The sequence below is a fragment of the Asparagus officinalis genome, chromosome 6 (assembly GCF_001876935.1).
Source record: "Asparagus officinalis chromosome 6, Aspof.V1, whole genome shotgun sequence".
Taxonomy (NCBI): domain Eukaryota; kingdom Viridiplantae; phylum Streptophyta; class Magnoliopsida; order Asparagales; family Asparagaceae; genus Asparagus; species Asparagus officinalis.
In genome coordinates this window covers 10,645,252-10,660,311 of record NC_033799.1, presented here as the reverse complement: position 1 = coordinate 10,660,311, position 15,060 = coordinate 10,645,252, and the positions used below count along the sequence as shown (strand labels likewise).

The 15,060-nt window shown below is 37.4% G+C and overlaps 1 protein-coding gene across 1 annotated transcript; it reads right to left on the bottom strand.

The window, feature by feature from the left end:
- On the bottom strand, positions 718 to 3,050 carry LOC109844850 (16.0 kDa heat shock protein, peroxisomal). The gene is made up of 2 exons (XM_020414006.1): positions 2,742 to 3,050; positions 718 to 1,100 (listed from the first exon to the last, which is right to left on the bottom strand). The coding sequence occupies exons 1-2, from the start codon at positions 2,869 to 2,871 to the stop codon at positions 808 to 810; spliced, it is 423 nt and encodes a 140-aa protein (XP_020269595.1). The 5' UTR covers positions 2,872 to 3,050; the 3' UTR covers positions 718 to 807.

Below are 15,060 nucleotides of genomic sequence, written 5' to 3'. Positions count from 1 at the left end.
TTGGTTAGACAATAAGATATTGTTGGAGTTTATTATAATATGTCTTGCTAATTTTTTTATTTTTTAAAATTATTACTAAAATACAAGTCTTAAAAAACAAAGCTTTCTATATTTTCCTCTTTTTTAATTCTCCGAAATCGCTTTCCCTCGCCCACAGTCTCGTTTATTTTTTAATAAGTTATGAATCTAAAATTCCCTTACTTTTAAATTTTAATAATATAATTATAATATTCAATAAAGAAATAATTTGTCATATAAAGAGAGTAAAATGAGTGATGGTATTGTCTAATAATGGCGATAACAATTTGAAGAAAGAAAATTGGGGGTAGGGGGAATGAAATATAAAAAATAAGAAATAAGAAAAATTTAGCTTTTTACCACCTAATTTCAAGCTAAGACTTGAAATAATTTCAAAGAATAAAACCCTCATTTCTATAAAAAAAAATTTAAAAATAGTGGAATATTTTTCTTATCTATCTCAATACTAATTCTATTATAGTTCTAGTTAATTTAACAATATAAATTTTTATTTTAATTTTAATTCTACCTGACTAACACCTTAGAATCTTATTCCTATAAACTACCCTAGCTTCAGCGTTGAGTTTTACTTCACTAACCCCTTTCGATTCTCGCACAATTTCAGTTTTTAGAGCGGCAAGAGTCGTTAACAACCGCATAAAGTACTTGAATGAACTTAAACACACAAAAGAGGCCATCTACAACCAAAACCACTTTATTCATTTTTACCATACAATAGAAGTACATGCGAACACACTTAGAAACTTTATTATTTGATTACATAAAGTTTTAAAGCTTGCTTGACACCGGGATGCTTCTGGGCGTGAGTTTAGGCCCAACAGGCTCTTTGGGCACCACAACAGTAAGCACTCCATTTTCAACACGGGCCTTAATCTGCTCAGCCCGCACGTTATCAGGCAAGCCCAACCTCCTATCAAACCCCTCCTCCTTCCCTCTCTCCATCACGTGCCACACCATCTCCTTCTCCTTCTCCTTCCTCTTCTCCTCCTCCTTAACCTCTCCCTTTATATGCAGCACGTTTCCTTCTTCCAATTGGATTTTTATCTCATCCTTACTCAACCCTGGAAATGAAATTGGAGAGAAGTTAATGGGTTCTCGGTTTTGCATTTGAGACTTAAAATATGACGATCATGCATATCTTTTAATTACTTGAATGACCGGTCATGTAACTAAATACTAATAGAATAAGAGCATCTCCAAGGGGCCGGAAAAATCCGGCCCCTAGCTTAATTAAGGGACTTCGGAGGGGAAGTTGCTCCAACGAGTCGGAAAAAACGCCCCTTCACCCCCAAACCCTTTAACTCTTTTCCCAAATTAAGGGGAAGATTAAAGTCCCTTAACATTCTCCTTATAATTTTATATTAATATTTTTAATAGAGTTAATGTATAGTTAATCAAATTTAGTTAATGTATAGTTAATTCAAAATAAAATAATTAATATTAAAATAATATAGATTTAAATTTAAAATAATATTTAACTTTTAACATGATTTATATAAATTAATTATTTGTTAAATTTTTAATTTGATTAATTAATCTAATGATTAAATCAGGTAATTTCTTAATTTAAATTAATTAATTTAATTATTTTTAGTTATTAATATTAAATTATTTATTTGTTTATAAATAAATCACATATTTAATTAAATCATAATCTATAAAACTAAAACACTAAGGGGGTTTTAGTCAATTGGGACATTTTCATGAAAAATGGGATAATTGTTAAAGTAAAATAATTTTTCGCTAATGTGATATTTTAGTAGGATAAATAGGAATAATTTTGTGAAGCGGGATATTTTGATAAAATAACTTGGGATATTTTTTTTATAATTATGAAATATATATTTATGCATTTTGAAGATATAAATAGTATTGTATTTTAAACTTACTATTATTGATTGATAATTGTTTACAATAACATTCTTTACTATTAAATAACTTTTGGTTAGACTATAAGATATTAACAATTATTATTATAATGATGGCCTAATGATGGTGATAATCATAAAAGGAAAGAAGCAAAAAGGAAAGAAACAAAGAAAAAAAAAGAATATAAAAAATAAAAAATAACAAAATAAATATGAGTTCTAATTTTTTACCATCTAGTTCCAAGCTAAAACTTGGAATAATTTGAGAGACTAGAACTCTTATTTTTGTATAGAAAAATTAAAAAAAAAAGATAATTTTGTACAATTATCTCAATTCTAGTTTTGTTAGAGTTCTACTTGACTAACACTGTAAAATTTTGTTCTACTTTTAGTTCTATGTGACTAACACCTTAAAAATTTATCACATATATTATCTCAGTTTTAATTTTAAATTCTAGGTGACTAACCCCACCAAAATATAAATAATTAAAGAATAGAACGAGGGAACCATTGGAGAAGAATCATCCCCTGCCTTAAAAGCCACCCTAGATTAGGCGAGATTATAGGGATCCTTGGAGATGCTCTAAATAGTTTTTCGTCATTTTTTTAAAATACAAGTTATTCTATATATCACAAATTCAAAAACAAAACATCAAGTGCGATATAATTACCCACGCTGTCCGATATGACATAAAATTTCATCACTTGACTAATCAGTATTTAATTATACGACATGTCATCCAAGCAATTAGAATACAGATATAAAAAAGCATCTAAGTAAATGATAAATACAGTGATTAGTTATCCAACGTAGCCCATAAATAAATTTCTTACCTGGGACATTGATGCGAATGATGTGGGAGGATGGGGTCTCCATCCAGTCCATGGGAGCTGAGGATGTGGGCCCGGCCCATTGAGTGAAGAAGAGGCGCTTGAAGGGATCCATGAAGAAGGAATCGGCCATGATTTTGGTTTTGGGTTGCAAATTTTTGAGGGTTTCTACAGATAAAGAAGGGGAGCGATGGTGATGATTCCAGAGAGAAGGAGATGGGAGTTTGAGGAAGACAAGAAGAAGAAAGAAGCTTCTGGAGTCGGGTATGGATTAGACTCCAACCAAACCCGCATGTGTTGAACCCGTTATCGAAACAGTCACGGGCTGGTCCATATGGGCCTAAAGTATGAAATTGTTTATGCCGAGACCAAGGGGGTAAGCTAACGCACTTCGTTTATTTTATAAAATTTTATTCACTTATTATTGTCTTCTTTGTTTGGTAACATGATCTGCAAACTGATTGTTAACATGATGGATACTATGATTTTGTCAGGCCATATCAAAACTCGCTCAAGAAATTTATGCACAGGGCAAATATGTTGCAATTAATCAAATTAATTCATATGTGAGTATGTTTTTGTTGCCAAATTAATGTTGAAAATAAACTTGATTGAATTACCTTGGGAATTAATTAAATTCAAGAGTTTTTGTTAGGATATCTATGAGTCATTGTAGTAGTTTATATATGTGTGGTTTGTAAGTTGAAAGTAGTCAAGAAAAGAAAAAAGAAAAAAATTTAACAGAATAATTTTATCCTCTTCCAAATTGTTTATTCTGAAAAAAATATTGTTATCAAATTGGTATCAGAGCTAAGATGAGTTCTAACAGAATGATCTCATTTGTTGCTCCTAAACTCACCAAAGAAAATTATGATAACTGGTGCATTCAAATGAAGCTCTATCAGGATCAATAGATTGTTAGAATGTTGTGGTGAAAGGCTTTAAAAAGTCTGAAGATGAACATGCGCTATCAGCAGCCCAGAGAGACTCGCTTAGAGAGTCCAGTAAGAAAGATAGTAGAGTCCTCTATTTTATTTGCCAAGGAGTTGATGAATCGGCATTCGAGAAGATCTCAGATGCGGCGACCTAAAAATAAGCTTGAGAGATACTTCAAAACTCCTATAAGGGAGTTGAAAAGGTGAAGAAGGTGCGACTTCAAACAATTCGAAAGGAGTTCGAAGATTTAGAGATGGAGGAAAGTGAACTAGTTTCCGACTATTTCACTCGACTCTTAGCCTTAGTGAATCAACTTCAGAGAAGTGGTGGGAAGATTAAAGATATTTGTGTAGTGGAGAAAATTCTCCGATCACTTTCTCAGAAATTTGACTATATTGTTTGTAGCATCAAAGAGTCAAAAGACTTGGAGAAGATGACAATTGATAAATCTCGGGTTCCTTAAATGCTCACGAGAAAAGATTTAGGAAGAGAAATGAGCTGGTGGAGAAGGCTCTTCAAACTAAGCTTTCTTTGAAGGATGACCGAAAAGATTCAAAAGAAGGAAGTATCGGCAGTCGTGGTCGTGGAAGATTTCGAGGCCGAGGACGTGGTTTCTATGGCAGAGCAAGTCACAACAACTTTGAAGAAAGAGATTAAATCAAAGATCTTTTAGAGGCCATGGATATGGTAGATCTAATGGAGACCGATGGAAAACACAAGTTCAATATTTTAAATGCAAGAAGTATGGCGGCCATTACTCTTCTAACTGTTATTACAATCAAGTTGAAGAGAAGGTGAATTTTTTCGAGAAAGGAGATGATGATAACAATCTTCTATTAGCATTCTAAGGAGATGGTGACAGGGAGGATGTTTGGTATCACGATACTAGTTCCAGCAACCATATGTGTGGCAAGAGAAGTATGTTCGTCGACATGGACGAATCTGTTAATGACAAGGTCACTTTTGGAGATTTCTCAAAGATTTTACTAAAAGACCAATGTAAAATTCTTATTCACCTCAAAAATGGAGGAGAAAGGTTTATCATTGATATTTATTATATGCCTAATATGAAAAACAATATACTGAGTTAGGAATAACTCTTAGAAAAGAGCTATAATTTTCATACAAAAGATCGTAGTCTTTTTCTTCGAGATCAAAAAGGTAGATTTATTGCAAAAGTACAGATATCGAATAATCAAATGTTCATGCTAAACCTTCAAGGTCGAGATATGAAATGTTTGAAGGCTTGTACTAACGATCTTGCTTGGCTATGACACTCGAGATTTGGGCATCTTAGTTGTGGCAGTTTGAAGACATTGGTCAATAGAAGCATGGTGAAAGGGTTATCGATAATTGATCATCTCGAGCAACGTTGTGAAGGATGTCTAGCGAGGAAGCATCATCGAGCTAATTTTCCAAAGGAGGCTTCATTTCATGCGTCGAAGCTGCTACAACTTGTACAACAGTGTTTCATATGTCACCTTGAGAGGTGATTGTCAATTTTCTAATATTATAACTTAAAATAGTCTATAATTATGGAATATAATAGGAATTTTTTAAAAAAATATCGTTTTTGAAACTTTATTAGTTCGTTTTTGGATCTAATTAGTAAAATCAACCTCTTTGATTGATTTTGCAAAATATAGTTTTTAAAATATACGGGACTAGTAATCCTATGTAGTTAATGTTGGTTAAACACATGCTAATTAAATTTCAAAAAATACGTGAAACTAATTAAATTTCATTAGAGTGTAATTAGGCACCACTAAATACATTGGACCAGTAGTCTCGTGTATTTTAAAGTCGACCGCTTTTTGTCCTGTTAGCAAAACAGAGGTCAATTTTACTAATTATATTGAAAATAGGTCAAATTTACCAATAAAATTTTCAAAAGATCTTTTTTAAAAAATTCTTCAATATAATATAATTTTAGATTGCCTACTCCGGCAACTTCACTCCTTATAATGTAGTAGCATCTATCTGTGGACATGCATTGTAGTGAGTCACTGGTACAACGTAGTTAAATTGCTCGCGATCAAAATACTGCGGGGTTTGCTACTGCTATTCTTTATTATTTGTGCGTATGCGTGTTTTTTAAAATCCACTGTTAAATACACTTCTGATGAAATTTGAATTTTTTGATCTGATATCATTTAAACTCACTTTTCCTTCAAATCAGAACCCCGAAATTAATGATAAGCATTAATTCTATACTCTCTAATTAATAGAGCCTCAGTATTCTGTCAAGCAGTCAGGCATTGGCTTATTCCCTATGATATGTATGAATGTACGGACCTGTTAAAGTAAGAGAGAGAGAGAGAGAATCTTGGGTAAATTTCCCTTGAATTGAATATTGAGTGTGCACATATATTTATACAAGTAGAGGAGTGTGAGGTTTGTTCTCCCAAGCAATGTGGGACTAAAACCCACTACAATACACTATTATCAACAGCCCCCTTCAAACTCATGTTGGATCAAACAAAGTGAGTTTGCGTACAAGAAACTGGAACCGATGAACAGGTAAGGCCTTTGTGAAGAAATCTGCAAGCTCGTCAGCGGATGAAACATGAGGAAGTAGAATTGTCTTGTCCTTGATAACTTGGTGACGTACAAAATGAGCGTCGATCTCAATATGTTTGGTCCTTTCATGAAATACTGGATTATTAGCAATCTGGATGGCACTCTTATTATCACAGTAGAGAGGAGTAGGAGTCGTAACAGAAATACCGAAATCACTGAGAAGGCGACGAAGATGAATAATCTCTTTAGCTGTTGTGGACATTGCACGATACTCTGCCTCAGTACTGGAAAGAGCAATAACATCTTGTTTCTTACTTCGCCAGGAAATAAGGGAATCACCAAGAAATATACAATAACCTGTGGTAGACTTTCTGGTAGTTGGATCACCAGCCCAATCAGCATCAGAATATGCACAAAGCTCTAACTTAGATGTAGCAGGAAACAAAAGTGAGCGAGTGCTAGTACCCCGGAGGTACCGAAGAATCCGTAATAAGACAGCATAGTGTACAGAACGTGGGGCACTAACAAATTGACTGACAATACCAACAGCATGAGAGATATCTGGTCGAGAGATGCACAAATAGACCAACTGACCAACAAGATGTCGATATCGGGTAGGATCAGATAGAGGCTCACCGTCAGTAGAGCAAAGTTTGACATTCTGCTGGAGTGGAGTATCGACAGTTGTATTATCAGTTAACTCAGCTTGATTTAGAATATCTGAGAGATACTTCTGTTGAGACAGTAATACACCCCGCGGGCCTTGAGAAATTTCTAGACCAAGGAAATACCGAAGAGATCCAAGATCCTTCATGTGGAACTGTTGTTGCAACTGAGATTTTGCGTATTGTATACCTGTCATATCATCACCTGTAATGATCATATCATCTACATAGATGAGTAATAAAACCCTGCCACGCGATGTAGTGCGAACAAACAGAGAAGCATCTTGATGACTTTCTATAAAGCCCGCTTTGAGCACAACATCGCGAAAACACTCAAACCAAGCGCGGGGTGCCTGTTTGAGACCATAAACAGCACGACGAAGGAGACATACATGTCCCGGAGGAATATTTGACCCTGGAGGCGGTTGCATATATACGGTCTCTGATAAAGAGCCATGAAGAAAAGCATTTTTGACATCCATCTGGTATAAGGGCCAACGATGAGCAGCAGCGACCGCAAGGAGAGTACGCACAGTGGGCATCTGAGCAACAGGAGCAAAGGTCTCCTCATAATCAATACCTTGTTGCTGAGTAAAACCTCTAGCCACTAAACGAGCTTTTCGACGTTCAATGGTGCCATCAGGACGAAACTTGACCTTATAAACCCATTTACTGCCAACAAGAGAGATCCCAGGAGGACAGGGAACAATATCCCAGGTATGAGTTTGCTGAAATGCTTGAAATTCCTCAGCCATAGCTTGTCGCCACTCTGGAATTTGAACTGCCTCTTGGAAGGACTTTGGCTCAACAATAGTATGAATGGCAGCAAGAAAGTTATGAAAGATAGGTGAATAAGAAGTAACAGAAGCATACCGGGCAGGCATGACATGTGGGCGTTTGCCTCGACGAAGAGCAAGAGGAACCTCAGGCGGGGGAGATGCTGGCGCAGGTGCATGAAGATCAACAGTATTTTCTGGAGTGAGAGTTGTGTCCACAGGATATGGATTAGATGGTGTAAGAGAAGACTCAGGTGAGGAAGAGTCAACAGAAGGAGAGGGAGAGATGTCAGGGAGATCTCGAAAGGAAAATTGAGGTGAAGAAGTGGGTGATGCAGTGGACGGGGAAGCATGATCGGTAGAGTGGAGGAAATTAAAGTCATCAGAAGTAGAATAATATGGAGAATCCTCTTCGAACTGAACATGACGAGATATATGAACTCGACGAGTTGCGGGATCATAACAACGATAACCTCGATGTTCTGAACTAATTCCTAAATAAACACAAGAAACTGCTCTGGGAGACAATTTATCACGTTCGTGAGATGGCAGAAAAACAAAACATCGACAACCAAAAACGCGAACTAGATCATAACGGGGAGGATGAGTATAAACACGACTATAAGGAGTAGCACCGGAAAGAGAGCTAGATGGAGTGATATTAATGGCATGAGTCGCGGTGAGAATAGCCTCAGCCCAGAAACGACGAGGAACAGAGTAAGAAATGAGCATTGATCGGGCAGTATCGAGGATATGACGATGTTTGCGTTCAGCAACACCATTTTGCTCATGAGTGTAGGGACATGACTGTTGAAAGATAGTCCCATGAGAGGACATGATAGAGCGCATGGCAGAGGATAGGTACTCTTTGGCACAATCAGAACGAAAAACTTTAATACGAGATTGCCATTGAGTGAAAATCATAGCAGTGAAGGCTTGATAAGCAGTAAGTACGTCAGAGCGATTCTTAAGTAGGTAAACCCATGTAAAACGAGAGAAATCGTCGATAAAACTAACATAATATAAGTAGCCAGATGAAGAAGGCAAAGGAGCTGGCCCCCAAATATCAGAATGTACTAAATCAAATAAGGAAGTGGATACAGATGTACTCATTTTAAATGGTAAAGCAGTGAATTTAGCCAATTTGCAACCAGCACATGACTCAATACTAGAACTAGATGATACAGGACCAAGTACTCCAGACTGAATAAGACTCTCCAGCCTTTTATTACACACATGACCAAGTCGTCTATGCCATAAATTGGCAGGAAGCGAGGTAGAGGGTTTTGACGAACAAAGAGAAGCAACAAGAGAACGTGGACGTATGGACTCTGGAAGGTGAAGATATTCCAGAAAATACAGTTTGTGCCTCCTACGACCCGCCCCAACCGTCTTGCCCGTCTGTGGATCCTGCACAATACAAGTATCAGAAGAAAATGAGACAAACAGGCCCGCCATGCATAAAGAGCTAATAGAAATTAAATTCAAGCACAATTGTGGAGCCACATAGACGGGACCAAGTGTTAGACGACCAGATGGATCATTTTGTGGGGTAATAGAGCCATACTGAGTAATGGACAATGGTTGTCCAGCAGCTGTGTAGATAGGAGGAAGAGAGGATGAAGTAAAGACAGAGGATAAAAGTGAGGCATTACAAGTCATATGAAAGGAACAACCAGAGTCAAAAATCCAGAGATCATTCATACCAGAGACTGAAGGATTAGCTGAAGAACCAGCAAAATGCATACCAGAGAGTTGTGCGGCGGATGTAGAGGTGATATGTTGAAAAGCATCAAGTTGACGGCGAAGACTTTCAATAGCTTGAATAGTAGAGTCTGAAGTAGTAGAAGGTATAGCATTGGCCAACAATCCTGGTGTACGAGAGGGTTGAGACTGAGGGGGTCGCCGACCACGTCCAGTACCTGAGGAACGTAACTCAGGATGAAGCTTGAAGCATGTCTCAATGCGGTGTCCTTCCTTCTTACAATATTTGCAAGAGAGCTTAGATCGAGCCTGTGGAGAGGGAGCCTGTGGAGAAGTATAATTCATAACAGGAGCAGTGACAGGTACAGACAAAACAGTCTCGAGTGAAGAGGTAGGAGTGTCTGTTGACAAATTGAGTCGTGCTGTCTGCTGCCGGGTCTCATAAGCAGTGAGAGCTCCCATAACTGAGGCCAAAGTCGGAAATTGAGGCTGGTGAAGTAGTTGATCAGCCATAGTTGAATATTCAGGAAGGGACTGAAACAATTGATGCACCTCATGCCGTTCGTACCAGGCTAGCCAGTCTTCATATGTGGAATTACGTCCAGGAAGCATGGAGCGTAACTCTGTCCAAAAAGCTTGCATTTGTCCAAAATGGGACTGCAGAGATGAACTACCTTTGCGTTGTAGAGAAATGCGTTGCAGAAGATATGCCTCCCGTGCACCCGAGCACTCAGTGAAACGCTCAGTGAGACGAGTCCACATGGCCTGAGCAGAGGGAAGCGAGCCAATCTCGACAGTGAGACCAGAGCCAACACAGCGAGTGAGATAATCCATAACACGAAATTCCTGCAATTGCCACTCTGAACTCTCCTTGACATAGAGAGCACGAGCAGTCTGAAGATCGACATCACCACTGCCAGAGGCAATAGTACTGGATGAAGCAACAGTGCTGATGGACGGTGGAACTGGTCCCGTACTGGTGAGATGATCAAGCAAACCAGCGCCACGCAAGGCATTGGTGACAATGGTGGACCACCCTGCCCAGTCACTTTGATCATTGAGGGGCAAAGGTGGTTTGGGAATCTTCTCTGAAGGAGCCATAACAGCAATCTTGAGACGTTAAGATGTCGAGATGCTGTTACTAATGTCGTTCGTTTGAGGCCGAGAGACGGCTTGAAACGACGATGCCGTTAATTTGAGACCGAGAGACGGTCTTGAAACGACAATGCCGTTAAAATAGAACCCGAAGGTTAGAATGAAACCCGAAGGTTTAAAATAGAACCCGAAGGTTAGAATGAAACCCGAAGGTTTAAAATAGAACCCGAAGGTTAGAATGAAACCCGAAGGTTTAAAATAGAACCCGAAGGTTAAACGAGAACGCGAAACGCGTTAAGAGGCCGCAAAACGACAAGGCCAAAATATCTGGCAGATGAACGCCAAATAATTAAAAATAAAAATAAAAAAAATAAAACATTAAACGGCTGCAAAGCAATAAGGCCAAGATTTGGCAAAAGAACGCAAAAGCGTTAAAAATTTTATTGAAAGGGAAATAGCCCTAGCTCTGATACCATGTTAAAGTAAGAGAGAGAGAGAGAGAGAATCTTGGGTAAATTTCCCTTGAATTGAATATTGAGTGTGCACATATATTTATACAAGTAGAGGAGTGTGAGGTTTGTTCTCCCAAGCAATGTGGGACTAAAACCCACTACAATACACTATTATCAACAGGACCAAAAATATTTTCATGCATGTCATTTAATTATAGAGGTTACACAACAAAAAGAAGAAAAATTTCCCAATGACTCAAAATATTGGACCAACATGGGGGACAAGTGAGGTGTCCCCCTCCTATTGCATAACGAGCTGGTCATCATTAATTATTTGTCCCTCATGTTGGTCTCATATTTTGGGTCTCTGTAGCATAGCTCCAAAAAGAAACACCAAAAAATTAAGAAGTTATTATTCAAGATAGGTCTACAGGATGATGCAGTACTCAGAGTCCACCCCAAGAGCAATCCAAGTCTCCGCAACAATTATTGAAGGAGATCAGTAGGGCATACAAAGACTACTCAAGGAAGTCGTCCTAAGGACTTGCCTGGTCTTCAAAACAATATTAGCTTAGACCATATAAATGTTAGGTGAACTTAACACATGGGTAACGTGGTCGACATCCTGTTTGATTTGATATCTTCAAGGGTTGCCAATAGTTAAAAAAAAAATTAGTGAATACAGGATAAGTTAAGAAAAGTTAATGTAACATATAACAATTGTTTGGGAATTTAGTAGGGAAACAAAGGGGAACTTGTTTCGTCCCATTTGAGAAGTTTAATAAAGTGAATGGAAGGTAAGAAAATATACGTAAATTTACACGAATAATCTTACGTTATTTCACACATATAGATCTCATCTTAATATTATTTTCTTTAGGAGTTCACTTCCGCTCCCATAGGTTACGTTAAACTTCACTTTCATTATCTACCTCGAACGAATTCCTAAAACATAATTAATGTCTCGCATACCTTCCCTTACCTCCTATAAACCCCAATCCAAATAAGCCCTAAGGTGCATGGCTCTGTTTCCACTGAAAATTTGATTATAGTCCTAATGATGGGACCTTTAACCCTAACCGGACCCTGTTCCCTTACCTCCTATAAACCCCAATCCAAATAAGCTCGTGCACTTAATTTGACCTCGCATTGATGTGGACTCAACTGATTGAAGCGGTAGGACAACTTCTCTCTTTAATTTTTCCACTTTAATGTGAAAAGATTAAACTCAAGTATTAAGACCAATCTGTTCAGAATACATTTAGAGTAAGAACTAGCCTTGTGATTTGGTTTGGGTTTATTTATTCAGAGAGAGAAAATGCAAAAGGAATGATTAGGAATTTTAGAGTTTTTACGATTTAGAGATTTTATATATCTATAAATAAGAGTCATTCTTTTAGGAGCGCGTGAGATAACAGTTTTGATGCTTGGTTTGATATGAGGGAAGGGGAGGGGAGGGGGCGGGAGGGATAAAAATTAAATTTGATAGGAGGTTTTTAGAGTGAGGGAAGGGGAGGAGAAGGTGGGGACACCATAAAATGAACTAAAAAGTTAGAAAGGAAAGAATCCCTCCAAATTGGGAGGATTCAAGAGCAGAGAGAAAATAAACTAAAAATACATGCATTCATCCAAATTGGGAGGATTCAAGAGTAGAGAAATGTCCACCATTCATCTCATTGCACCTCCGTCACCTCGCCTTTCCCTCCTCAAACCCTCCATCAAACCGATCTTGAGAATCTTCCATCTCACAATTTGAACATTGAAGTCTCCTTTGTCCCTGTTCACAAAAGTCAAAGGTTGAACCACTTAATGCGCCACATCTTCCTTTCTCTTCGCAATGTTTTCTAAGGTAATTGCACATAGAAAAATGACTTAATGACCCAAAATATGGGACCAATGGAGGGGACAGGTGAGGTGTCCCCTCTCTATTGCATAATGAATTGGCATGACCAACTCATTATGCAATAGGGAGGAGACACCTCACCTGTCCCCTTCATTGGTCCCATATTTTGGGTCCCCGTAGCAGCACTCTTGCACATAATCCGCTCTTCTATACCTTCACTTACACTAAAGGCCCCTCAACTCATTTATTAACAGTTAGCTCTCCTCAACTCATTAGAAAGAGGGTTGTTACTTGTGATTACCTATCTAAATATGACATTTTTAGAGTGCTAAGTGCTAGTAAACAGGTACAGGTTGAGGGTTCAGTGCAACTTAAGATATATATGTGGCGGGCCGGGTCATGTACAATTTACCCTATTTTATGTGGATTGCAATCTTTTCTAAAGTTTTCATAAACGAAATTTGATGTGTGAAGTGGTTGCTACGTAATCCTTTGAAAAGACCACTTGAGAAATGTGTTGATGAGAAAGCTGCCCTAATGAAAAATCCATTCAAGAGGGGGCCCCCTCCAACTTTTGATGTGGCAGTATTTTATTTGAGCTATTTTAACGAAAAGGAACAGCGTTCGTAGAGGTGGTTTGGACAAGAAATCCCAAGAGTATATTATGTGCATTATATTCAAGGGGAGCCTAGTCATCAAAAAGCTAACCTCTTTAGGATTCCCACTTTGCTTTCACTTTATTGATAAGGCAACTGGATATCCAACTTTTTTTTTTTTCATATAATTAGTAACATCTTGAAGGCGCTGGAATAAAAATTAAATAATCCTGATGATTAGAAGCTTTATAGCTAATTATCTAGTGGCTTGCATCAGTATATTCAAGCTGGTGATGCTGACAGACTGACAGTACTCATCTTTTTGTTTTGGATATTGATAATGCTTCTCGTTTTTTCTAAACCCTTTTTTTTATATATGTGGAGCTCAAATACTGGGGGGCATAGGTGATAAAGTTCACTTCTGCGCAATGTATTAAATATTCATGGCTGGACTGCATCACAAAGCTCTTGAGGGATTATAGTTCTATACCCTAATATGTCTCAACTGGTTGAAATATAGAGGCTCACAACAGTATTTTTTTTCTTAAAGCCACTTTAGATTCGTGGGCAACTGGTTTGCTCCGATACCATGTTAAAAATATTCGTCACTACATCACAACTATAAAATTTCGGTGATGGTCGAGACATATAACTGTATGTGGATTTTTTTTTTTTTTTGATGTGAAAAACAGAGCAAGAATCTCTGCGCAATGTATATATATAACCGAAGTACGAGAAAATATTAACAACCATTATAAAAATACGGATGGCGCAGAGCCAAAAGAAGATTTAGCCGGTTGGGAGCGGACCTTGTCGTCACCAACCAGACTAAATCCGCCATGTTTCCACCCATCCATATGAAAGAGGACCTGATAATAACCATAAAAAAATGTTAATAACTGTATGTGAAGTTATTAAGATACAATGTTAGCTATATTAAAAATAAATTTCAGCTGGTCATAGATTTGATCTTTTCACAACCGCATCCACGGAGCCTTGCTCGCAATCATCACACTAGTTCGACAAAGACAAGAAATAATTGATGCTTAAAGCAAGGTTACCTTGCAGACTTTCCGGTGTCCTTTAGTATAAAAAAAAAATCTCAAAGCAAAGTGCAAAACCACAATTAGTGGATCTGATCACAAAAGAGAGACTCAGATAAAGGCTATATAACAAACCTTAAGTTGCAAACTAAGCTTATGAAACCAATGCACGATATTTAATAAAGTTCCAAAGGGGTTATTTGCTTATAGCATGAAGCTCCCAATAAAATCTTTCAACTTGAAACACAATCTTTAATTTGTTATTTCCACTCATACTTCAACAAAGGTAATTCCATACCATGAAGCTTAATTGCATTTATCAGCATAATGCGATATCTCAAAGTTGGCTCACATGCTTAAAACAAAGTAGCAAGGAATTCAATCCGACTACTTGAACTAAAACAAGCTATCTTCATATAATCAACTCAGATGATAATTTACAAGATTAACAACAATCATTAAAACTTTTTGATTAACTAGTTCATTTACATGATTCTAGCCACCAAGGCACCAACCGGTAGTCCAACCCTATCCTTGCAAAAGCCAACCACCCAAAAAGACAACACTATGGACATAACAACGAGCGGCCCTAGAAAATTGCACATATAGCCATGAAATAATTAGACGGAACAAAATGTAGGCAATTTATTTTACAAAAAAAAAAAAAAAAAAAAAAAAATTAGACAAAAATC